Raw genomic sequence first — 26,043 nt, 5'->3', positions numbered from 1 at the left:
GAGAATTTCTTGCGGAAGCCGTGCAGCCGGAGCCAGGGCTTTGCCGCTACATTTCGTTCTGAAGGCTGTGCCGTGCCAAGCCGGACAGACCTCCCAGAAGGACTCGGCCTCGGGCCGCCCCAGCAGAGCACAGCCCTCACAGTTCGTCCCTCCGCCCTTGACGCCCCCGGGCCACCCGAGCAGGCGGCGGTCGCCACAGGCCACCTCAGCACGCGGCGCGGCGCGCACCCCGCCGCGCATGCGCGGCCGCGCGACCGTTAGCGCTTTGTTTTCAAAACGCGGCTCGCTCCCCGCGCCCGAACTACGACTCCCAGGCTGCTCGCCGGCCGCGCGGCCCGCGCGCATGCGCGGGCGAGCCAGCGTGCGCGCCGTGCGGGGGTGGCCGCGCCGCGGCGCAGGCCCCCCCCCGTTCTAGAAGGTTGCCGTGGTAGCGCCCGGGCGCCATGTTAGAAGGCCGGAGGGGAAGAGGAAAGTGAAGCGGCGGCGGGCAGGCCAGGCCAGGCCCGGCCCGGCGAGCGGCGCTCTCCTCCCCCGGGGCCCGAGCCCGGCCCGTACCATGATCACGGCCCCCGCTTCTCGGCGGGAGGAGTGACCGGTTCCGCAGGCAGCAGCGGTGGGGGAGGACGAGGAAGCAGAGGAGGGAGAAGGGGAAGACGCGGTGGCGGCAGCGGCAGCGGAGGAGGAGCCGGAGAGACGATGCCGTTGTAAGTTGGATGCCTCGCGGGGCGCCCGAAAGGCCTCTGCCCTGTCCATGCCCGCGCGGCGCCTCCGCACCGGGCCCTCTTGCCCGCTCTCGCCCTTCCCCCGGCTCGTGCTGCCCCTCCGGCCTGGCGCTCTTCCGGTGCCGCAGTGTGAGGGGCCGCGGCGCCGCCGCTCGCCGGCACGCTCTTCCTCCCGCCTTCCCGGCGCCGCGAGCCCGCGGCGGGTGCGCAGGGGCTCGCGCCTTGTCCTTGGTGTCGCCTGCTCAGCGCGGCTGCCCGTGCTGGCCGAGCGGGGGGCGCCTGAGCCCGGCGGGAACGCGGGCGCGTGGGGAGGAGCCTCCCCGGGCCTTCCAGCCTCCCGCAAAAGACGAAGCGCTTCAAAAAAACTTATTTATTTTCTGTCCGCTCTCAAAGATTGCCGCCAAACCCGCTCGCCGCGTGAAGCGGCTCCCTTCCACCCTCCCGTGCGGGGGGCTGCGGCGCGGGGGCGGCTTCCTGTGCCCCGGAGCGGGGCCGTCGCCGCCGCGAGGGCCGCCCGGCCCGGGGGGGCCCCGAACGGCCGCTCCGCTCGCAGCGCCCGCCGAGCGCCCCCTGGCCGCTCCAGCGCGTGGCCGCGCGCCCTGCCCTGCCCCCGCCCGCCGCCATTCGCCGCCCGGCGGCCGAGGGGCTTTTCCGTCCGAGCTGAGGCCTAGTCCTGCGGACCCGCCGCGCCCCTGGCCGCGGCCGTGCTGCGGCTGAGAACTTCACCTCCGTTTCTTGGCTTGCCCTCGCCCCTGCCCTTTTTTCTTTTTTTTTTTTCTTTTTTTTTTTTTTTCAGTTATTCTTAATGTTTTGAAGGGCCAGGTTGAGACTGTAGAACTTCCACTTCCTCAGTGTCTTAATCCATGGTGTTTCTACTCTTATCTTAAGTCGAGAAAACCCTCCACGAGCACGTGGTTAAGTGGCCCTTACTCCTCAGGCGTGCCCTTTTGAGCGTTAAAGGTGAAATACAAATAGAAAAAAAAAAAAAAAAAAAAAAAATTGAAGTTACTGCATTAGCTATGATTCTAAACCTGTAGGGTTTATGTAAAGATCTGCTTTCTTTCTCTGTTGTGCTTACTTCGCAGTCTAAAAACAATTCTGTATTAGTCATGGTGTAGATAAGGCAAACTTAGCTGACTAAGTTTATGATGGAGAAAATAGAGTGGATGAACACAGAAGGAAAAAACAGTTAGGCTGAGGCTTGTGTAACCACACTGCAGTGTCTTCATAGATAAGTTTTGCTGCTCTTCCTTATAACAGTGAAAAATTCCCAGAACCTTAGCTATGAAGTTGACTAGGATTCTTTCTTCTCTCCAGGAAGATGGGAGGGTGTTTATACTTTACACTTTCATTCTTGTTTATTTTGTTATAACTATGTAAATACCAAATGTTTAGTAATAGTATTTCAAACTTGGGCTTCTTCTAGTAAGTTAATAGGGCTACTAATTCAAATTTGAAGTGCTTGACAATGACATTGTATTTTTTTCCTAATGGGGGGAGGTTCATGATGAACTTTAATGTTACTTAAATATATTTGCGATGTTTAGGCTTTTTAGGGTGGTGTCTGCAGTTGACAGGCCTACTCAGACCTCATCTTCCACACAACTAGAGATGAGAATCATCACTCCTTCAAAGCATTATTTCAGAATTCTCAGCAAGCAATTCTGTCTCTTATGTGTAGCAGTTCTGATGCTGTGTGTGGGGGATTATTTAAGCACAAGTGGCACAAACTATAAAAATGATTTATTTAATTTTATTTTTTTTTAACAAGACATTGAGCAGCAAGAGAGTGAGCACAGGTTCTGGTGATGCTAATAGCTGACATTTCCAAATGCCTTCTAAGGCTTCAATAAAAATATGAATATTCTTGGAATTTCTATGAGTGTTTACTGAAAATGGTAACCTCTGGTGAAGAGGTAGCAACTGCTTAAAGGAGAAGTCTTTAACTTTTAATTATTTGAAAAAGCTGGAAAATGCTTGCTGGAAATGAGGGTAGATGCTTCCTTTAATACAAAGATATATTCCAGAGCACTTGTTTCTATGTATTGTCTGAAACGTAATAATAAAATATGTTTGTTAGGGTTGCCTTGTATGCAGAAAGGCTACCAGATCAATGAAACAGCAACTATTTTTCCTGTTAATGGATGAAGCTCCCTTTCTATCTAGTTTGGGCCTTCTGGCCCACCAGGCAGAGAAATGATAATATGAATCTATTTCTTGCTAAACAGTTAATATGCAGCTTGTCAGCTGAACTTCTGTATCTGCTGAAATCACTGTGATCGACTTTATCAAAAGTGGACAAATATATGGGGTCAGATATCTGAAATATTAAAACTGCCATAATTGCTGTAAAGATTTAAGAATCGTCAGTATTGAGTTTTGTTTTGAGCAAATAGGAAAATTATTGTTTTGTTGACTTTTAGTTGGTGATTGGTAATTGGCATGTCGAAAGGAAGGTGAGACTAAGCGTGAGACTGTGAGTGAATTAAGTGCAACTTTCTGAACAGAGTCAACTCATATTTTTATAGGCTACATTTTGGAAGGAATTAAATAATTCATCCCTTTGCAAAGGGATTGAGCCTGTTTCAGAAGGGTTGCAGTCTTCAGTAGAAGTTTCTGCTATTTAATCTTGAACATCTTACGGGACTGTTGTTTACAAGAGCATTGTGAATGATGTGTCTCTCTGGACAGGCTGTTTTCACTCTTCTATTGTGCAGAAGTTGTCCAAAACTGAAAAGCCAGGGAGATCTCAAGAGTGAGTTAAAGGTTAATGGAATCTGTGAAGATTTTTTCTGCTATTGTTTAGAGTTTAGAACCTTTTCTCAATTTCTAGAGTTTAGAGCCTCTTCTCAATTTTTGCTGCCTGTTAATGCTTAAATACCTATGTTCAGATCTTCTCCACATACCTTTAATACTGAATTCTGAAAGCATAGGTGATCTGAACGATTCAGTAGTTTTCTGCTAGATATTCAAAATTTTATTTCAGGAAGAATACCTGGATTGTCCTAACCATTTAAAATAACACCCCCTTTAATTTGAACAGATGTCATTCAGATTTATTGTCTGTATGCCTTTATTTTAGGATCAGAGTATTACCCTTAAGCCAGAAACTTTTTTTTTTTTTTTTATGTCCAATTTCCAAACTTGACCATTGTTGGAAGAAACTTAATTTTTCTTCCGAAATTTGACACAGAACAACTTGAACTGTGTGAATTTAGTTCCAATTGCTCAATTAGATGGTGTGATTATCTGTTTTGCTTCGGAGTGCTGACCCACCAGTAAGAAAGAAAGACTAGATTTATCAATATCATCATTTATGGCAAATGAAAAGTCACTTTTCTTTGAAGGCCTTTTAGATGTCATGTCCCCACCTCTTCCCGCATCTCCATGTTGCTCTCTGAAACAGCTTTACCAATATTACCATGGTTTATTCTTTAATTCAGTGTGTATAGCCATATTAGAAAATATAGCTACAAAAACTTGGGATTTTTGGAGGAAAAATGTCTTTTAGCTATACTGCTGTCAATATAATCAATGCTAAAATTTAAGTACAGTGTATATATGAAAAGTTACATTAGAGGTGCATTTCATTGAGATGAGATTAATTCATATTTGAAGATGAAATTTTGAGTCATAATACTTCAGTATTAAGCCACTGTAGGTGTCACCCAATTTGCAAATGGTTTAAACTATCAGCCTATGCTCTTCAATCACTGAGGATAAATCTGAGCAACAATAGCACGTTAAATTTAACTGTGTATCCTTTTTCTGCAGCGCTTGTTTTATCCTGACTTATTGATAGCTAGGTATTAACAGGAGCAAAAGTTCAAGATCTTAATCCATTTATTTGGAGGCCTAGAACCAAATAGGAGGGGCTGGGGGAGGGGGGGGGGGCGGGAAGCCCAAACTGTTCTTCGTGTGTTGTTTTTTAAAAGGCTAGTGTAAGCATAATGTTTTGAGTTGCCTGTCAGACCCTGACAAGGTCTGCCAATCTGTTGCTGCTGTTTCTAGGATTGACTAATTGAGATGGGACTTTCTGTTGCTGTTCACTGTTCTTTGCTTTCTGTTAATGCTTAACTACAATGACTAGCAAATTTTACTTATCCCCCCCACTCCTCATTAGGGATTTGACACTTCTGTCCTTTTAGCTGTAAAGCTAGCACTGAAGGAAAAAAACTAAAATGTGCATGTTCTTTCAAGGCTAATATTTTTGGAGTGTAGGATGGTCTATGGTTTCATAAATGAATTAAATAACAGAATTCTTTCTCTGATCATCAGTGTTTTGTGGCCAAAATGTAAGATGAACATGGTTTTTCATCTTTAATGTTACATTTGCAAGTTAGGTTTCAACAGTTTTTTACTTAAAAGGCAAATAGCAAAAGCTCTGTTTTTTGGCTTTATGTGAGACTGTGCAGGAGAAGTGGGTATATTAAGTACTTTTGTTGTGGAACATTTTTGAGGATTTACTGCCCCTTAAATGCATGAATATTGATTACTTGGCACTAGTTAATTTACGCTTTAAATCACTTTATATTAAACTTTGTATTCCTAGAACCATTTGTTTCTATAACTTAGCAAAGGCATCCTTCAAGTAGCTTTCAGTGTGCAAAGTTAATTTTGGAAAAGGCTAAACTTTAATTGATATAAATATTTGAGCTTCAATATAAATAGTTTTAGCCTAAAATATATTAGTGTTGAAAAGAACGTAATGTTGATAGTGTAAGCATTGCTGCATCTCCTGGACTTCTGAACTCTTCTAGAAGGCAGTTATCCTAAGAACGTTACATATTGTTCTGGAGGAAAAAAAAAAAAAAACAAAAAACAAAAAAAACACCACCTCATTTAATATTTCTCAGAGATAAAAAATACTAGTGGTTAGAGAAAAATGAGAAACTTCCTTTTGCCCCCACTACCTTTGTGAGGAGTGTCTATGAATATTAGAGATTATTTGAATTTAGTGAGAGTAAATATCTGCCTGAAAGTGCTTGTATGATAAGTATCCGTCTATGCAGTGCTTGGATGCAAGTCATTTATCCATCTTGAGAGCAAAAAAAGTAGAGGCAATACTGCCTAGACTTGTATGTGTTTATGACGTATGTTTTCTGGGCAGGTGACTAAACCACTTTCTGGGACTTTAGATTGATCCATTACTGTTTCTGCTGCTAAGCGTAGAGAAGGACTAGGAGCTAATGTTGAAAAGACATAATTTGATCACTGGCTAGAGAAAGTGCACAGACTTCTCAAACCTCATGCTTTATGTTGATTGTCTGTTGTTTGAATGAAGAGCACACTCCTCTGGGATTGTTCCACTATACGTGCACACAAATGGTATTCATAGTTCTCTTTCGGATCAGTTAATGGTAAATGTAGGTAGGAGGTGTTTGGACCTACTGCCCACACTGTTGGTAAAGGGGCATTAGAGGTATCTGATGCCCAAGCTGGACTAGCCTTTTGTGAAACACAGAGGGAGTTGAGAAAGATGCCCTCTTTAGTCTAATAACCTGTACTGAATCCTGAGCCTTCAAACCAGGTGAAACTTGTGGAGGGCAGTCCTTTGCTGTTGACGGGATCCTATTTTTGTTTTTGTAAAATACATGACAGCAGTATTTTTTTTCTTAACAGTTCCCACAGATGCACATTCATATGTTGTTTTTAGTTTTCTTAAGCTGTCCTTTCTGTGAATGGTTTCAAAATTTGTTACATGCCCGTGACTGTGATCTGATGCTATAGAGGCTTTAAGATACTGCTGGTTTAAGGAAATCATGTTCATGTGCTGTCTCTGTCTCTTTCTTCTTCTTCTTCTTCTTCCTCTTTTTTCTGAAAAAGCTTATAAGTCCTGTGGAAAGAAATCAGGGAAATGGTCTAATGTCTCTTTTTTATATGTTGTAGTTTGAGGGACAAGGAAAAATATTTATGCTCTTCTCTCCCTCGTTTCAAATTGCTAGTTCTTTAAGAGGTTGATAGTGTAGCCCTACAACAGAGTATCAATGAACTGAAGAGGATTAAGTAGGGAGGAAAAGGCTAAAGACAAGGGGCTTGGTCAGCAATACTGAGTTATGGAGCCTGCTTCCCTGGATCAGGACTCGATGACATTTTGTTTTTTGAGACTTCTTGAGAAATCTAGAATCAAGATCTATCAAGCTGAATTTTTGTCTACAATTTAAAGGAAGCCTGATATCTGTGTCAAATTTGATAAAACTTCTAGTTATGGATATGTGGAACTTACAGTGAAACTATCTGGGAAATTTTACAGAAATAAAGATTAAAATAATGTTTGCTTTAGATTACTGGTTTAAAAATATGGAATCTGGAAAATCTCAATTTGTCAAATAATTGTTCCCCTCTATGGTGTAAGTCAAAATATCATATACAGGGATGTTGAAGTGTAGTAAGACATGCTTTATGAATTTTTTGTAACTGCTAGGTGTCTGAAGTTCACTGGTGGAGCTCCTGCTTGTGTTGCTGGTCTTAAAAAAAAGTTTATAATTCCTTTTAGATTCTTTTTCCCCCCCTCTTTGTTAATGGATGGTTGCACAGGGAGAAGTAGCCTTGAACTTTCTTAGCGAAAAGCTCACAGTCATAGAGTTCTTGATTGCATGCAAAGTTTATATTTTTATATAAAGGGTCTATCTTCATAGAAATGAACAATTATATTTCAGGGAGGAAAATCTCACAAAAATATCCTTCACCTGTATACAGTAGTAGTTTTACACTTAGAAAGGATGAAACTTCTACATAAGCTATAAACTTTCACATATGAGAATTTTTCTTGGCAGGATGTTATGTCTGTTGCTCTAGTAAAATTAATAGTTGTGTTCAGAAAGACATTAAGACCACTTTTTCTGGTTTTATCTGAATTAAAAATATTTAAGATATATATTACAGTTCAGTATAAAAATAATATTACTTCATGCTGATGAATGAGAAAAATCCTTTATAGGAAGATTATAATTTTTAAGTACTGAAGATTAAAACCTCTACATAAGCATTGCTTTAGCTCTCGGGTAAGAGAGAAAAGAAAGGGTTTTGAATAGCTATTGATCTGATAGCGATGTTTTAATTGCTTGTTTTGATGAGAGGTCATAATATGTTTTGTTGATTTCTAAGTTGCTTTCATGTTCTTTACGAAAGAGTTTTTCAATGTACTTTCCTGCTTTAAAAATCAAAGGTAGGGGACTAATATTTCTCATTTAGAGAAAAGTTGCTAAAAAAGGTAAGCAACACTTGTATTTAGTGCTGAAAACTGTCAAACCTTATTAATACAGATTTGAGTATTGTGTTTTTCTATATCTGAAATATAGCAATAGCTAGGCTGAATGTTCTTAAAGGTAAAATTTGTCTAGTTTACAGATTAAAACTTGCTCTATTGCTGAATATATTTTAAAATGTTTTTAATAGATGATTACTTACGCTATTATCAATTCAGGTTTTAATTACGGGCATATAGCATACAGTAATCAGTGAATCTGGACACTTTATATTATGCCAGAGTATGTTCAGTTTTAACATATTCAGTCTTAAAAGTCTGGTTCTGACCTAACTCTGAAAATAAGGTTCTTTTGATTATAAACATCACAAAGATGTATTGCTATTATTAAAAAACATATTATTGCTTGCGTACCAAAGATGCTGTTGTACGAAGCCTATAATCAGATTCATAGTATGCTACTACCTTCACATCTGTTTCTGCTAAATTTCTTTTGATAAATACCTAGTGTGAACTATCCCTTGAACTTAGGTGGTGGCACTGCTTGCATCTGTGATACTTTGGAAGACAGTCTGTGACACTCCTTTTCCCTGCCCTCCCCCCAGTCCTCCATACAGCAAGGCTATATGAAAGCATCCTTATGAATCATTGAGGCAGGCTTGCCACCTGGGTTGAGCTGATATTGTGCCTCTCCCATTCTGCTGTGGAAGCCTGCAAGAAAGTCAGCTTAAAGATAACTGTATGGTGCTGTGGAGCTCAAAATGTGCAGAGCTTCTGTATGTCTGTGAATGTTTTGAGGGTTAGTCAGTTGATGTGAAAGATCAGGAATCATGGTTAACTTCTCACCTTGTAACCAGTTTTTAGAGATAGAAAAAAGTAAACCTTTTGCTGTCATTAGTATGAGAGTTGATACCAATTGTTTTGGGATATAGCTTTTAACATTAGCTTTTTTCTTTTGCTTCCCCTTCCAGTTTGCATGTGTCTGCTAATCTCATGGGAATACATAAAAAGTTATATTTTGTTTCTCTTGGTAACTCTATCTACCTTTGTTAGTCCTGTTACGACCCAGGGATCACAAACACAGCAACTACAGAAGCATTATGGCATTACCTCACCGATCAGTTTAGCTGCCCCCAAGGAGTTTGACTGCATGCTTACCCAGAAATTAATTGAAACCCTAAAACCTTATGGTGTATTTGAAGAGGAAGAGGAACTGCAGCGTAGGTGAGTAAACGTTCTCATGCTGGTTTTCTCAGATCTTGATGTTCATGTAGTTGTACTGTATCTCAGTAAATGGAATGAGAATGTTGTAAGAATGACTCTGTGTGTGTGTGTGTGTTATGTATATGCATATATAAACAAGAGCTATAATTATATCTGTACTGTTATTCTAGTTGATTTATAGTGCTGATGAGCATCTTGATAAATAACACTAGTTTGCCAATAACTTTGTGATTCTGGTGTTTTATCAATAGGATTCTAATTTTGGGAAAGTTAAATAACCTGGTAAAGGAATGGATACGAGAAATCAGTGAAAGCAAGGTATGGATGTGTTTTACGTAAGTCCTTATGTAAAGACTTCTAGGAAAATTATTATGTTTAAACAGTATGCATCTTAGTTTTGGGAAGACTTGATGAAACTGGGAAAACAAGTGCAACTGTTCTGTGACTTCATGTATTTCCAGTATTTTATTTAACACTGTCCATTTAGAGTTGCAGGTAAAACTACATGCAGGAAAACTGTATACTGGAAAATTGATGAGTTGTACTAATTTTGCAGTTTGTAGAAGTTGAAAATTTTGAATCATAATGCTAATTTTTGAGATTTCTCTCCCCTCTCTAGATAGAAATACCACTTTTTTGGTCAGTATTTATGTAGAATCCTGTCTTAATAATATACTTACATTCACTATGTAAGCCAGTGCTAGATCCTTAAATATATCTTGCTGCTTAAGCTGTATATGGTCTTTTTATTCCTTTTAATATTACAATTTTAGAAGTTCTTATCTTGAAGACTTGCTTTTAGACTGTAATAATATTGTATTTGGTTTAAAACAAAACAAAGAAATTCCCCACTTTTTTTTTTTTTTTTTTTTTTTTTTTTTTTTTTTTTTTAAATTGAAGTCAAGCCAGGTTATGCAGAGGGGAGAAATAGACCTAACTCCCCTCTTTCCCTGCTCTTCTACTTCAGTAGCTCTGAAGTAGTGTGCTGAATAGTAGATCAGTTGGAACAGATACCAGATTTGAGGCACTGATTTGTGTTGTAGCTGTAATATTACCTAATAACTCTCAAGTGGCGTTCATACTTTTCCTTTAAATACTAAATGCTTATCTCAGCGGTAATTAAGCCTGAAAGACCTCTGCATCAAAGACAGTATATTTATATAGAGTGTACTCAGAATCATTTTAATTTTTCCAACTCAGCATCAGGTTTCTGAAATATTTTTTGTTTTCTTTAAGAACTGTTTCATTGTACTTTGCTATGGTAAAATAACCAGCTTTATTTGCTCCGTTTAGAATCTTCCACAGTCTGTAATAGAAAATGTTGGAGGAAAAATTTTTACCTTTGGATCCTATAGATTAGGTGTTCATACAAAAGGTAAAGCTTACTTTTATTATAAGAATTCTAATGATATATGTGTAAATGTTATACTTAAAAATCAGCAAGATTTTGTTACTTTTTTTTTTAGTTTTTATTATTAGATTGCTGTGAATTATCTCTTTTCTTCCTTCATTCTAAATAAAACTGTTTGTGTTATGTTGGCAAAATAGCAGATGCAAATTAAAGGTTTATATGTGACTCTTGAGGATTTATTGTTGAAAATGGCACTATATATATGTTTTAACAGCTAAAGGAAGAATGTGTATGTCTAGTATGCTTAATGGATATAAAAACACTTTTCATTTGGTTTGGCTTAGAATAACTTTTCCACTGTAAATAGCTATAGAAAGAATAACTATTTTTTTCTGTTTGATTGCAAAAAACATTTCCAATTATTGCTGTCATTTTATATTGTGAAGTGTGAATAAACTAATTATGCTAATAAACACTTTCAGGTGCTGATATTGATGCCCTGTGTGTTGCACCAAGACATGTTGAAAGAACTGATTTTTTCACGTCATTTTATGAAAAATTAAAACAACAAGAAGAAGTAAAAGATTTGAGGGTATGTAAATATTCTGATATAGCATAAGTAATGATGCTGAGAGGTACATAGTGGGGAAGAAAGCATTAAAATAAACAAAAATCTCTTTTATTGTTAAGGTTTGCAGTGAGTTTTTCCTCAGAGCAAGCCTATGAAAATATTTGAAATAACTTGAGATCCTTCTAAGTCTTCTCTGTTCTTTTTTCCTGGATGGCAGAATAATCTGCCATGTCTGTTGCAGCAATCAGATGTAAATACAGGGGTTTGGCTCTGGTCCTTTTCAAGAGAACTTACGTATGTTTTTAAGGAAGGTTTTACAAGCATGAAAGTACATAGAAGGTTTTATTAACCATTACTGTGATATTAAGAAAAACTATTTTGACTGTCAGCTTTGCATCTGAAAATGAAGGTAACCTTTATATTTTGCGCATGTTCCATTATTGAATGCTTGTGCAAGACATTTAACATGTAAAGATGATTTTTTTTCCTCTAAGAGTGGAAGAGGTGCTGCTATATAGTATTCTCTTTGCACTGTATCTGAATGAGAAGCCTTCTTAGGTCAGCTAGTAAGAAATTTATTCTCAGCACTCATTTTGTTCAAAGTTTCTCTTCTTTCTCTTTTAATTGAAGATTATTATTGGCAAGTGTTAAACTCTGATTTAGTCCTGTTCTATCATAAAATAGACTGGCTCTGCACGTTCACAGTGTGTATTCCATACTGGTACGAGTATCAGTGTAGTGCAAGCATCTGATTGTGATATAGCGTGTACTGAATCAATTGAGTGCACCAGAACATTTTTATAATATCAGGTTTCTAATTAATCTTTTGATAACTCTCTTTTTGGCAATGATTCAAATTTATGTAGCTGCTGTAGCATGAAGGTTTAGAATGTGCATGATGCTGAATCTGGACTTGGAAAAGATGTTGGTTTAGTGGGTAAGTTAGGGATACTTGCCTAGTTTCACATCTTATTTAGGATCCATCCTACCAACCAGGAGACTGATTGTGAAGAGTGGTGCTGTTTTCTCCTCTTAACACCTGGAACGCTCTTAAAACTATGCTTAACTTCTAACAGTTTCTGTTTTCTTCCTATTAGGAAGGTGTATAGAATGTCATAATACTCTGCTCTTAGAAGAGCAGTCGTCTACATGTTTAGATGTCCATTTCAGAAGGGTTACAGAACTAACCAAAATTAAATATGTTTAGGAAAGATGTTAGATTGGTGGATTGATGACTCCCAACTGGATTAGATGAAGTCACTGCATAGTCATACAGTTATTTCATTGTTTGTTGCCCAGAAAGATGCTTACTCTGAAAAAAACAGGAGGAAGAGGCCTCTAGAGTACCTACAGGTTGGCCTCAAGTGTGTTCAGAGATGCTGTGGGGAGTAAAGAATGTTTGACGTCCTGCAGTGACAGAGAAGGAGAGTTAGACCTTGAGGTAATGTTGTGAGAGCTGGTCATTGTGAGGTCGGGCTGCAATTAACATGTAGTAACTGTAAACCCTTCCAAGGTTGGAAGGGTTGGAATGCTTAAGGTTGGAAGGTCTCTTCCAACCTTAAACATTCTGTGATTATATGGTAATGTGTAGTACAGAAAAGTGTAGTATTTAAGTCCTTACGGTGCAAGTCTTCAGTGGTAAAGAAATTGGCTGAGGGAAATAATGAGCTCAGAAAAAGGAAAGAATCAATACAAACAGTGTTTCATTGTTCAGAGCTGCTAGCTATTGCTTGTAAATGTTATTCTCTGCTGGAAATAAAATGTAACTCTCTTTTCCCCAGGCCGTTGAAGAAGCTTTTGTCCCAGTTATTAAACTTTGTTTCGATGGAATAGAGGTAAAGAGGTTTTTATATTGTTTTAGTAGAACATGGTTGAAAAGAAAGCTTTCAAGTTCTCCATAACTTACGTAATCTTCACTAATATGCCATTAAAGTGACTATCCTTTGCCTAAAGTGACTATAAAGTCACTAAGTGTTCACACTTGGATACTTGAGAAGAGTTGTATTTATCTGCAGTTGTGCAATTTAAATGAGACCATAAGACTGAAAAAATGTCTTTATATAATTGAAGTTGTATATAAGATACCTTTTGTGTTTTTTAAATTTAGGCTCTGTTACACACTTGTACTGATTTCCATTTCATGGAAATTGAGTTCAGAAGTCCTGAATAATGCCAATATTAGGATTCTGTAAAGTAGATCAGCAAACTAATGTGGCCTAAATTTTTGGCTCTCAATAGCTCACTGTATTTACTTTAAGTAAAACTTAAATTCAGTTTTACTTCAACACCTTGTATTACAGGAAGCTCAGTGTCTTGTTTAGGTCTTTAAATCTAATGCTAAAGAGAAATTGGGTAGTCCTTTCATCCTCAACTTTTCAGACTTGGTTTACACCTGACCAAAGGCATTGTTTTGCATGGTCTGTTTCTATCCTATTTGCTGCCTAGTGGCCTAGCTCTCCTACAGTGGGTTTGGAGAAAGCAGGAAGGGAGAGAAGAATGCCAAAGCTGGGTTCTGTTAGCTCATTTCCCTTAGAAAATTGCAGGGTTCTTTATTCTGTGGGTATCTGCATAAAGTTACCTGTTCAACAGTGAATACTATCAAGGCTTCTCAGTTTTCATAATTATACAAAATAACTTGCTTGAGTTTTGTACTTTTAAAGTATTTTCAGACTAGTGATTAAGCTATGAACTCTGCTTTCAAAAGATGCTCTGTTAATCTTTTTCAGACCATTTTATAATCAACCTGTTAAGTTCTCTTGGTGGCAAAACAAAACTTCTGTGCGTGCACGCACGCCACTTACCATTCTTACATGGATTATGTTAACCACTGGTTAATACCAATTACACAGTACTGTAACTTGACAGAAGAAAAATAATTCCTTTTTTTTTTTTCCCTCAGATTGATATTTTATTTGCAAGATTAGCACTGCAAACTATTCCTGAAGACTTAGACCTCCGAGATGATAGTCTACTTAAAAATTTAGATATTAGATGCATACGAAGTCTTAACGGTAGGTATTTAGTTTTGCATATTAAGTTCTTTGTCAAGTCTTTGGACTTGGAACAGACTTGGAATATGAAGCTGAAGTCAAATATTTTGAAGTTGGGGGAGAGGTCTTCGTGCCTTTTTATTATTATTTGTTTATTATTATTGTTATCCCATTGACTGAATTTACCCATTGGTTTCCTGTAGAAACAAATGAGACTGTGGGACTTGTGTATGGTGTGTCATCTGCTTAGAAAATGTGTGTGTCTTATACATATTAAGCATACACAAGTGATAAAGAGCTATGGATTTATTTCAGTGATAAGTTGGAGATAGCAAAATACAGTCAGGTTCACATCAGATTTTTAAATCTTGTAATAGTTTGAGCTTGTATAACTATTAACTTTTCTATAATACTGAGGCTTTTAAGAAGTTGCTCTTGTGGGGCAAGGTAGGGGCCTTGGAGTATATGCAGCTTCAGGGAAGTTTAAGATATCACTGGCTTCTGATAGGAACTGAAATTATCATCATCTCAGGTGAAATTGGTTGGGCATAAACTAAATTTGAGAAGGAGGTAGGGAATATTGCCACAGCATCTTCCAGTGCTTCGTGAAATGATCATTCCTGCACTCTTTAGGACTGATACTTGCATTTGACTTTTGTGTAGCTTTTAAAATGGAATTCCTGGTCTTAGAGAACTGATTGTAAAAAAATAGCAATATCTGCAGCCATTTATTAACCCAATTCTTGATTAAAAATCTGTCAAGAAGGTAACATTGTCATCTATAATGCTGTTCTTAAGCCTTGCGGTATCCTATCCAAGTAATATTTATATATTTAAAGACTGTTCTTGTTAGACTGTTCTTTTTGGAAATTAAAAGAAAGCTTTGATTTATGACTTCCAAGTTTTCTGTAAATCCCTGAAGGCTCATAAGCTTTAATTGGTTGCATGTTCTGTGATGTACTGCTGGTTTCTTGGCAGCAGCATTTAGAAACTGTCTATCCCTTTCTAAAACAGCTTGTGCTGAATCTCAGTAGTTCATTAATAACAGAAAACTGGGTAGCAATATATATTCATAAATGTAAATGCATGCCTTGTCCTCGTCAGTGTTTCTGTAAAATAGTGGGGAGGGGACACAAGGACAATAACACAGAAAAAAATTGTTTCAATTTGATGACTTCAAAATAAGTCATCAAAATACAAAGAGAGTTTCCAGGATGCCGACCAAAAGTTTGATGACTTTGAAAGTGGGGAGGGGATTGGAGCAAAAAGTTTGAGGTTTAAAGATAACAAATCGTTTCTTTTGCCAGGTTGCCGGGTAACCGATGAAATTCTGCATCTAGTACCAAACATTGACAACTTCAGGTTAACTCTGAGAGCTATCAAACTGTGGGCAAAACGTAAGCAGTTTTCTTCCAAAATTTCTGAGGCTTTCATTCACCCTTATAGTTACTGATAACTCTCTCCTTTTGTCTTTTTCCTTCTCAATCCACAGGCCACAACATCTATTCCAATATACTAGGTTTCCTTGGTGGTGTTTCCTGGGCTATGCTAGTAGCAAGAACTTGCCAGCTTTATCCAAATGCAATAGCATCAACTCTTGTACATAAATTTTTCTTGGTATTTTCTAAATGGTATGTTTTTTTTTTTTTAATTTAGATTACACTAAAATAAAATTGTTTTGTAGACACTAAATTTTAGTCCTGTTTTTATGGTATTTTTTTCAGCTGTTATCAGGTTAAGTTGATAGTTAAGCATTGTCTACTCTTGGTGCCAGAGCTTGGGGCTTTTCAATAAAAGTCATGCAATATGCCTGGTTCTTGAAGTATCCAAAACAACAATACTCAATTTTTAAGTACAATGTACCTAATTATTTGTCAAAACTCAAAAAAAGTATTATCAGGAAAAAACACCCATGTAGTGCTATACAAGAGTAAATGCCCTGAAAGTTGAAGTCATTTAGCACTCAGCTATTTGGATTTATCTGATAGTATCCCATTTAGACACATAGCTTAAATGCAACATGGGAAGACCAGAGGCAAGAGGTTGATTTCTCATTGTGGAAAGAGAGGAAAGTGCTTCTGTATTAGATGTGGTTTCATACTCATGAGCTAGTAGTTAACTCAGGTTCTTTGAATAATGCTGAAAACAGTGGGAGCATTCTGGGTAAATGTAGAGTGAACTGGAGAAAAGTGCACTTTGCAGATTGCTGCTGAATGCTCTTTTTCTTGGATCCTATCTGGAGCCCTGTATTCTTCATGGGGTGTTGGCAAACTTTTAGAATCCTTGCACCAAATTGTCGCTTTATGTTCTTGCTATGAAGATAATTGCTGCAGTCGCACTGCGTCTTAAATCCATTGGCTTTACAGCTTTCTTTAAAGGCCCACTGTTTATTAGTATCTTAGAAAACAAAGTTGTTACAGGAAAGCTGCAAATGCCTTTTAATGTGTTCATTATTCTGTTATCAGCTTTATGAGGTTTTTACAAATTCATAATGTGCCTACTGTATGGACATTAATGTGTAAACACTCAGATATAAGTGACTTGCATAAAAGTAGTGCTTCCACAGGAAGACACCTTTTATTCATGGATTAAGAGACATCTTGAATGGAAGTGTTGTGCTCTTTTCTTCTTTTTGTGCACTTGCTTCATTTAACATGCTTTTTTTTTTTTCATGATTTACCTTGGCAAAAAGGTGCAATTTAGTGTGTGTGCTTTATAATGCTGCTGGCTGTTGCTTCTGTAATTTGGTGGTGAAACAGCTAGCGTGAAGACAGGTGCAGTGCTAATCTTTGTAGAAGAGCATCTTCATTGTAACTCAGTGTAATTTAGGAGTTCATGCGAACTTGATATAACTGTCTAAACCATTAATGATATAGCTGTGACTCAGAGAAAATTTATTGTTCTGATGCTTTGCAGAAGCCAATTATAGCTATGTTATACTTCTGAGCTACAGGGTATTTGAAGGACTAGAACTAGAACAGTTGACTTGTGAGGAAATGCTAATTTACCATAAGTGCAGAGTGAGGAAGGGTCACATTCAAAAAGTTTTGTTGTTTGAACACAAATGGTTTTATCCAATAGTCTTATTCAGTGCTACAATCTTTTTAAACAGGGAATGGCCAAATCCAGTGCTATTGAAACAGCCAGAAGAATGCAATCTTAATTTGCCTGTATGGGACCCAAGGGTTAGTGTATTATTTTTTCCCCTATAAGTGACACTGTGCAATACATTCGGTTGCTTGAAGATTCCCAGGTGAACTTTGGGTTTATTAAAGTTAATATCTTGACGCTGTGTGTTTATAGTAACTTTCTAATTAGCCTGAGTGGAAAAAAGTTAGCAGAATTCTGTAAACTGGCCACTTAAAGAACCCTTACTGAAAAATGTACCTTTTGCTCCAGCTCTTGCCATCAATAGTCTTAATAGATACTCAAAGCAATTAGATGTGTTCTTAAAGCAGTACACTTTGGAAAAGTTGCTTTTTTATAACAGTTCACTTATTGACTGACTTTGACTTAAAAATAACAGGTTGCATTGGATTCACTGCAATGCAACCATCCATTCTGTATGTCTGTATAGTAATGTATCTTTTTTTGTCGTGGACCACAGAAGATCCTAACTTAGAAGTTAAGTTTTGAACAGTATTTGCAATGTCGATGTCACTGTCTTTGTAGCCCTCCGTTGGATGTGAATACTATTCAAGCAGACAAAGTAACAGCCTCCAGCAGACATGTGGTTCATATCCTCAGATTTCAATAGGGCATAGAGTCGATTTTAAAATACTTGGTGCTCAGCCACTCTGTTTTTGGTGATTGAATCCAAGCACCAGAGATTGAGTTGCATGATCTTCATGCTTTTTTCTTTTTTATATACCTTTTTCTGATTCACAAAAGTCTACACTTAAATAATGAGGGACAAAGAGGAAAACAGTGTTCCTAAATCATACTGGTTCCTAAGTCCCCTGGGAGAAGGGATTGAAGTCTGTATATGACGTGAACTGTTCCTGCTGTAGTTACTAAATAAAATGTGATAAGTTAAGGGCAAGTTTTCATCCTTAGCTTTCACTTACAGCCTATGAAAAACAAAATTATTACCCTAAAGTTATTTAAATGTATTGTTTTCCTCAGTGCTTTTTGTTTCCCCTAAGTTGCTTTAATAAAGGCTATGTTAATGCAAGTGCTGCTTCCCTCAGGTTGCCCAGAGCCTCTTTTGTTAGCCTGGCTCATTTTCAGCAGTGTTACAGGACTAAAGCAAGAACATATTTTACAGGGTCTTAGCATAGCTATTTCTCATGTTGTGATAGGGTATCTTTGCTTTGGTGTGCTCAGAAGCTAATTTCTATCAAAGAGAAGTTGTCCTGTTCAGTTGGTGTTTCTAAATCCAGAGATACCAACATCTGGAGCTTGATATACTGCTAAATTTACTTGACCTTCAAACTAAGATGTCATTAGAATTTGAGACTCACTTTAGCAAAGGAAGAAATCCAAATTTATTAACTCGTGTGTATGCTTGAAGAAAACTGATTGGCTGTTGTTATATATAGGTAAATCCCAGTGATAGGTACCATCTTATGCCTATAATTACACCAGCATACCCACAGCAGAACTCTACCTACAATGTGTCCGTTTCCACACGGATGGTCATGGTTGAGGAATTTAAACAAGGTAAGTATTATCTTACGCTCTCTATAAATATATTCAAAAGGTTTTAAAATAGTTCTGTTGTGGGAGCCCTCATTTTGAGGGAGGAGATGGGAAGATGTTAAGTAGTTTTTTGACATGAGAATACTTTCTAAAGCAGGTAGAACTTAGCCAATCCTTCATGCTGCTTTTGATTGTAAGTACCAAATTATGTAGGGGACTGCTGTAACTATTTCCCTCCTAAAAGCTGAGGGTAATTCATTAGGTTGCCTTGTGCTCTGAAAATGAGAGCTGCAATTCTTGTATTTAGGCTTCAGTTGGTTTTAGATTCTATTTTGCCACCTGGAAAACTAGTCTGTTAGTCCCATTTGATAACAGGTACTGATCCTAATGACAACTTGCTCAGATGAGACTTGTTCAAGTAATCTACTTAGTAGTTACAATAGATGGGCAAAGATGTTGTCAGGGCAAGAAGAGGACTTAATACAGAGAGCAACTACCAGAAGCTCTTGGAGACAATGTAGTAAGTGACTCACTGTCTCATTTCTTTGCCTTGTCATTCAATGTCGTACACCAAAAGTGATACAAGCACTGTGAGAAAAATTTCTACCTTCTTTGGACTGAGACTGAGCAGGTTTAATCTGTGACATACCCCAAAAGAGTCAATTGAACTGTTTTATACTGCAAAGTGAATTGTATTAAATCATCAATCAGATCAATTAACTTAAGCTTTTAAACAGTTATTATATCAAAGATTACTTCTATAATATGATCTGAGTAAGTACTGACCACTTTAAGGGGAGGGGGGAAAAAGGTAAGATGGGAATGTAAAGATTGTTGATAAACTCTTTTGAGGAAAGGGGACAATTTGTAAATTTTAATTTCTAAGCTGTTTTATTCTGGATATTAAGTTGTATTTAAAAAACAAAAGGCTTAAATGTTTTTTTATAATTTAGGTCTTGCTATCACAGATGAAATTTTGCTGAGTAAGGCAGAGTGGTCCAAACTTTTTGAAGCTCCAAACTTCTTTCAAAAGTACAAGTATGTATTTTATGGCATGGCAGAATGTTTAAGTTTTATCAGTTAAAATATCTAATGATGCTCTGTGGCACAGGAATTTACTTTCACATACATTAGACTTACAAAAAGTGGTGTAAGAATATTTTTTTTATAGAGAGGAGTGAGCAGTCTTGTCCTTTCCCTTGGCAAATCAGTAGTTACATCAAATACTTATGTCTTCAGCATGTAATTCAGAAACCTGTTAGTCTGTGACTAGATACCTAGAACGTCACCAGTTAACTCTAGAATTGATACCCTACCAGTGTAATGGAAGGCCTTTCAGCTCGTTTGACTAACAGAAGTGGGCTTTTTAGTGATGGCAGTAAGTATTCTAAAAATGGGTCAAATCTCCCAGGAAACAAGATCTTAAAAGAACTAACTCTTTAGGTCAATATTTAAGATGAGTGCCTACTTGAAACCGTGCTTTCTTCTGTCAATATAGTCAACAGTTCACTCTGATAATAAAAGATACTTTTTACAGTTATGTTGACTAACTGCAAGATGTACTAGTTATTACGAGACTTTTTCATTAAAGCTTAAGGCTTTCAACGCTAATACTCTACATCTCTCTTCTTTAATTTTGTAATGTCTTTGCATTAAGGTAAATACTCTCCAGTTCATACCTCTTACATTTAGGGTTTCTAGTATTATGCTTGTGGGGCAGAAGCTTGTTACATGTACATTGACTTGCTGAAAGTTGTACTTTTATAATAAATATGGATTATTAAAATATGGACTATATCTTCTTTGCCCTCAGTTGAAATTTTGGAGACCCATTTTTCTCAAATCCAAATCAAATATACTTTACACATGTTTCTGTGTTGGGTGGTTGGTTGGTTATGTACTAATCTAAAGAAGATTGAAATATAAAATTCCCCCATTAAAAAAGACTGATGACCTTCATAATGTGTCTGTGTTTTGTTTCTGTACCTTTTGCATGATGAAAGCTTTAAAACATTTGGATGACTTTTATGTTGCACCTTGGAGATTAAATTTGAAAATTCTTAAAAAGTGTTCTTTTATAAGTGAGATGCAGACAAATCAGTTTCTGCTAATACCTTCCCTGGTACATTTTCTTTCTAGTTCTGAAAAAAGTATTAGAAAGCATTAAATGTCACTTGAAGTAATCTCCATTTTAATGTAGTTTTATGTGTACCAGCTTTAGCCGTTTCATCAGTGGATCAATAAAAGCTGCTTTTGCTAGCATTGGATATCCAAATTTTATAAATTCTTGTACAAAACTTCTATTTTTCAACTGTGGAATGGTATTATGGAACTTGCTAATTAATTAAACTGTTACACCTTAATTTAAAAGTTGTAGTTAATGACTATCCCCATAATCCCCATAATAAAATAATTATATGCAGTCATCAATATGGAATAATGTGACTCTCTGTGGCTTTCTGTGGTCCAATATCCATCTGAAAGATAGGTGTTCTCTTCCCTGTCTTCTTCCCTCTCCCCCATTCATTCCAGTGTTTAAGTTGCAGGGATCATGAACTTTTTCCTGCTGAGAAACAAAGCAGTATATAGTGCTGTACCAGATCAGTGTCTTTTTTTTTTTTTTTTCTCAACTTTCTAAAACATTTCTCCTCAAATGAGCTGCTGCTTCTAGTATTTAGTAGTAGCGTTTGTGACAGCTAACCCTATAATTCACTTTATCTCCATAATCATAAATGATTTTGCTTTGTTAGCTGTGTTTAAAATTAGCAAACTTAAAAAGCTATGTGACTGAAGAACTTTGGAGGCTACAGTGTACCTGTGTGGCTGAACAAATTAGGAAGAGGGAAATCTGAGCTTTTTTTTTTTAATTTTTCTTTTTCTTTATCCTTTAAATGTCAACAAATATGCTTAAGTTAGGAAACTGCAGTATGTACTACCTGCAATGGTGATGTGGTTTTGGATTTTCACATGGTGAAAAATGGGTAACAGAACATATGCTCATGCTTCCTGGGTATAGCGTGTTGCAAGAGAATGATAAAAATAATTTCAGACCGATATAACAGCATGCAGTGTTACATGAGGCAGTAATGCCTAGAACTTTTATAAAATCAGGTGAAATGTAGGTATCAGAAAAGTAGCATTCCCTTAAATGATTTGTATTGTTGTTTCCTTGTAAAAAATAAATAATATTCTATTAAATGATGTAAATAGCATCTAAACCTAACTGTTCAAAGCACCCCTGTGAAAAGTATATCTGGATATGGCTTTAACTAAAGCAGTGGTTTAATTTAAAATAAAAATTCTGGATAGCTCTGTGAAAAAAACTTTCAATAAATATGTCCAGGTGTTCGGGATCTAGTATGGTATCTTTTATGCTCTCTTTAAAAATACTTTTTTTTTCTTGTAATTACAGATGTTAATAGTGTCAGGTAATTTTCAAATGACTGCATTCAGTTTTGCCCAATAAAAATTGTGATAGGGAGGGTGAAGTGGGAGGGAAGAAACACCGATTTCTAAAAACAGTACTGTATGTCTGAATACTATAAATAATGATAATCACAATTGAAATAAACCTTATTTTTAAGAGGTTTCTCCTATATTTTTCAGAAAGTAATGGATTCTTCTGAATTCAGCATAATCTTTGCTTATAAAATTGGAATTAAAGAATGCGTAGCAAATTTTGTCTTTGTAAAACTTAGCAGTGGACTGTTGGACCTAAAACTAAGTGTTTCTTAAATTTAACAGCAGCTTTAATGCTCTTATGTAGATGTCCTGTAAGTAATTCTCCCACAGCACAGTTTAGTAAATCTTCATATGTGGCAGGCTCGTAACATACTCTTCTCCTTTTCTAATAGAAAGTGAATTTAATTGATCCTTCCAATCCAAAAAACATGACAGACTTTCTTTCTGTAGATGTCAACTAGTTGGGGCTTGGACTTCAGAGCTGTTCTCTAAAAGTTTGCTTGAAAGAGCTGCTTTTAAAATATGACTGGAAAATGAGTTTCCCCGAGTACTTGTCAATTGGTCTGTTTCCAGTTCACACATGCAACTGAAGTTGCCTTTCCCACTGAATGAAACATATTTCATGTGTCTGCGTGTGCTATGTACGATGTAGGAATCTTAGGGCTAGCATTGCGTGTCTAGAAGTTGTTACTAGAAATAAGTGACTTTTTGCATAGTTAGAGTTTGAGGAAAAGGAACTCTCTTTTTCAAGGTTCTTACATCACTGTTGAATTACAAATGAATTGGCAGAATGTGTTTGTTTTCCCAGATAAACGTTCTGGAAAAATCTTATCATGTTTCTACTTTATCTTTCTTTTCTTTGCCATAGATTTGAGATTTTAGGAGTGTAAATAATTCAGTAGTCATGTCTTACAAGAAACTAAGAGGAGGAGTGTGTTTTTAAATAAGATGGTAGATAAAACTTAATCCTTTTTAAATAGTTAATACTGTTAACATGCAAAAATCAATAGATAATACGTCTTATTTAGAAGGGAGGGAAAAATCTTCAGAGATCTCTTTTCCCCTTCTTGTAGTTCTCTTGACTTTAACTGACATAAATGACTATAGCATTGAATTTTTCCCCATGAATACTTTTTTTCCCCCCATGAATTTCCCCATTTTTTTTTTTAAAAAGGAAGTTAAATATAGAAATGTAAATCAAAACCAAGTGACAAAATTGGTAACTGTACTCTTAAGATTTAAAGTCCTGTAAATCAGAAAGTTTTGCATCGTAGCATTTCACTACCATAGGCCTTGCTTTCCTTTCTCTGAAGTCAGCATAAAAATGTTTAATTGCTGGTCTTACTAATCTTATTCTGATGAGACCTAAAACATACCACTATTTTTAGATACAGTCTATAGTGCCAAGTTGGGTTATTTGAACTTCTGAGAATCTTCGTTATAGGCATGTAGTAAGTTTCTTGCCAAGATTATGAACTCGCATATACAGAAAATAATAATTAATCGCTGTGGTTATTTCCCATTCCACCATCCTTGGACTCTTGTTTAAAATAGCATTCTAGCTTTGTATACTGTTTGTTTGGGACTTATTTACAGTGGATAATGCAGTTATTATCCACTGTCAACTTAATTGAAAATTTCAGGATTATCTTCACATTCCTTGTGAAGTTTCAGATAAGTGTCTAATGACTTTTTAAAAATGGATATTCAATCTTTGTAAGTTACGCTTAATATTATTTGGTGTTTGATTAATGAGTATATGCTAACCATTCATCTAACTCTTCAGAAATTATATTCATTAATAATGATTAAAAAATGACATCTGCTCAGGTACTTGTGAACGGTCTTCTGTTTACAGTGCATATAAGTTGTCTTCAGTGAATCTAAGCAGTAGGCAGCTAATGCCCTGTTCTCATTAGGTTTTGAAATTTCTGTATTGCTTTTTAACTACAATTGCATTTTGTAGTGGGTGTTTTTATTTTATGTTATTTTATTTGCATTTATTCCGTTTGCCTGGTAAGCTGGGGTATTAAAGTGTAGCTAAATCTGAAAAATCTTGAGGTCTCTTAGTCACGTGCTTGGGGACTGTTTACTAACCCCTTTGCCTACTTAATGCACTTAATTTTATTATACGGTATGGGATTAGCTAGTAATCTGTGGCTTGCCCTGTAGATATTATTGAGAAGCATAATACTGAACTATGAATGTCTAGTTTTAGAAGTATAAATAGAATAGCATATTGTCTTTATCTCCAAAGGCATTATATTGTACTTCTAGCAAGCGCACCGACAGAAAAACAGCGACTAGAATGGTGAGTATAATGCTTGCTATTAACAAAACAATTAAAAAGTAAATCCTGTCAACCTGGAGGCAAACAACTGTATATTATACTCTTTATAAAAAAGCATAGTGGAGCTTAAGTGTATCAAAATTAAGTGGATGAAGATATTCTTTCTGAAATACAGTAAGAATGAAGTGGGGAGAGTAAGCTGTTGATTGCACTGTTCTTCACTATCACGTTCATCTTAAACTTTCTATTTCCTTAAGTCCTGCATAAATTTTCTGTAAGAAGGCAATGTGCATAGGTATGTTTTCAGTCTCTAACACTGTTAGAGAAAAAACAATCAACAATTGCCCTGTTTCCACTCTCCTCATTTTTTTCAAAGAAGTTCTGTGATTGTCACTTACCAGGAACTTCTTTAGTTTTTAACATTCTTTACCTGAAGCTAGAACAATACTGGAGAAATAGATGGGAGTGCTTTGCTGACTGACAGGAGGTCAGTGGAAGAGATGTTTCTCCTCCTTACTGATGATGACCTCTTGCTTTTGAACTTACCTGTAAAACCAGATTGTTAAGAGTTAATTAGAGTATTCTTAATCTTCCTTTGTGTAGTTTAATGTTTATTGATCTGAATTAATCTGTTTTGTGTAGTGTGCTAGTTCATTTGTATTCTGAAGTAGTAGTGTAAGCAGAATGCTGAGGAATTTATTTTCCTTGATACATGAAGTTAGGAATTTTTATTATTTCAAATTAACAAAAATTTGCTATTAAATGGCATTTATACAGGGTGGGCTTGGTGGAATCAAAGATTCGTATTCTAGTTGGAAATTTGGAGAAGAATGAATTCATTACACTGGCTCATGTGAATCCGCAGTCATTCCCAGCACCCAAGGAAAATCCTGACAAGTAAGCAAAAATACTGTTTTCCCATGTAGTTGAAGGACTTAAATAAAAATTTATTAATATAAATGCTTTTATAAACCTTCCAAGTAGAAGAATCTAGAAGTATATGCTTTTAAGTTGTTCTGAAGTGCTTTGTCCCTTGTCAAACTGTTTCTTATCAAAAAAAAAAAAAAAAAAAAAAAAAAAAAAAAAAATTTTTTTGCTAACACTGTTCTAATTGCATACCTTTATGCCAATAATGCCAACTTTTTGGTAGATACTGGTACTTGACTGCTGCTGTTTGATCACATAGTATCTGATGTAACATTTTAATTACAAGGCAGTGCTGAGAATCAAGTAGAACATCAGGCACGGTGTTGAATGACTTATGTAGGTTTAATACTCTTTAAATATTGGTATGGAGGCATGTCACTTGGTAATGACTGATGGCAGAATTCACAGGGATCTGGAAGGAGTACCAGGCATTCAAGACTGAGATGCTAACAGTTAATTGACACTGATTTTTAGGCTCTTTGGAGGTATATCCTAAAACCTCTCCTTCCAAACTTAAATATTTTATTTTTTTAGATAGAATTTTTTTTGAAGTTACATGCAGTTTATGCATTTGTATATGTTCCAAGTTATAGTGACCAAAGGGGCCAGTGCATCTTTACCACCACCTTTAGTGGGTAAACAGATAGGAAGTTAAAAT

At 37.0% G+C, this 26,043-nt stretch overlaps 1 protein-coding gene across 3 annotated transcripts in view; it reads left to right on the top strand.

Moving 5' to 3' along the window:
* The first annotated feature begins 431 nt into the window (after positions 1-431).
* Positions 432-26,043, top strand: part of PAPOLA (poly(A) polymerase alpha) — a 41,438-nt gene continuing 15,826 nt past the window's right edge. For 2 of the 3 annotated variants that reach the window (XM_026050439.1, XM_026050441.1), the window contains exons 1-14: positions 444-704; positions 8,983-9,153; positions 9,405-9,471; positions 10,447-10,528; positions 10,987-11,096; positions 12,857-12,910; positions 13,975-14,086; positions 15,373-15,462; positions 15,558-15,696; positions 17,178-17,250; positions 18,607-18,727; positions 19,660-19,744; positions 24,426-24,479; positions 25,236-25,355. In XM_026050439.1, coding sequence (XP_025906224.1) covers positions 697-704; positions 8,983-9,153; positions 9,405-9,471; positions 10,447-10,528; positions 10,987-11,096; positions 12,857-12,910; positions 13,975-14,086; positions 15,373-15,462; positions 15,558-15,696; positions 17,178-17,250; positions 18,607-18,727; positions 19,660-19,744; positions 24,426-24,479; positions 25,236-25,355 — 1,286 coding nt within the window. In that variant the 5' untranslated portion in view covers positions 444-696. Of the gene's footprint in view, positions 705-8,982; positions 9,154-9,404; positions 9,472-10,446; positions 10,529-10,986; positions 11,097-12,856; positions 12,911-13,974; positions 14,087-15,372; positions 15,463-15,557; positions 15,697-17,177; positions 17,251-18,606; positions 18,728-19,659; positions 19,745-24,425; positions 24,480-25,235; positions 25,356-26,043 lie in introns of all 3 variants that reach the window. The other variant, XM_026050440.1, reaches the window with a different exon arrangement.

The sequence above is a fragment of the Nothoprocta perdicaria genome, unplaced genomic scaffold (assembly GCF_003342845.1).
Source record: "Nothoprocta perdicaria isolate Ctin4 unplaced genomic scaffold, notPer1 scaffold_69, whole genome shotgun sequence".
Classification (NCBI taxonomy): Eukaryota; Metazoa; Chordata; class Aves; order Tinamiformes; family Tinamidae; genus Nothoprocta; species Nothoprocta perdicaria.
Note: the sequence above shows the minus strand (reverse complement) of the source record. Positions and strands in the feature narration are given on the sequence as shown.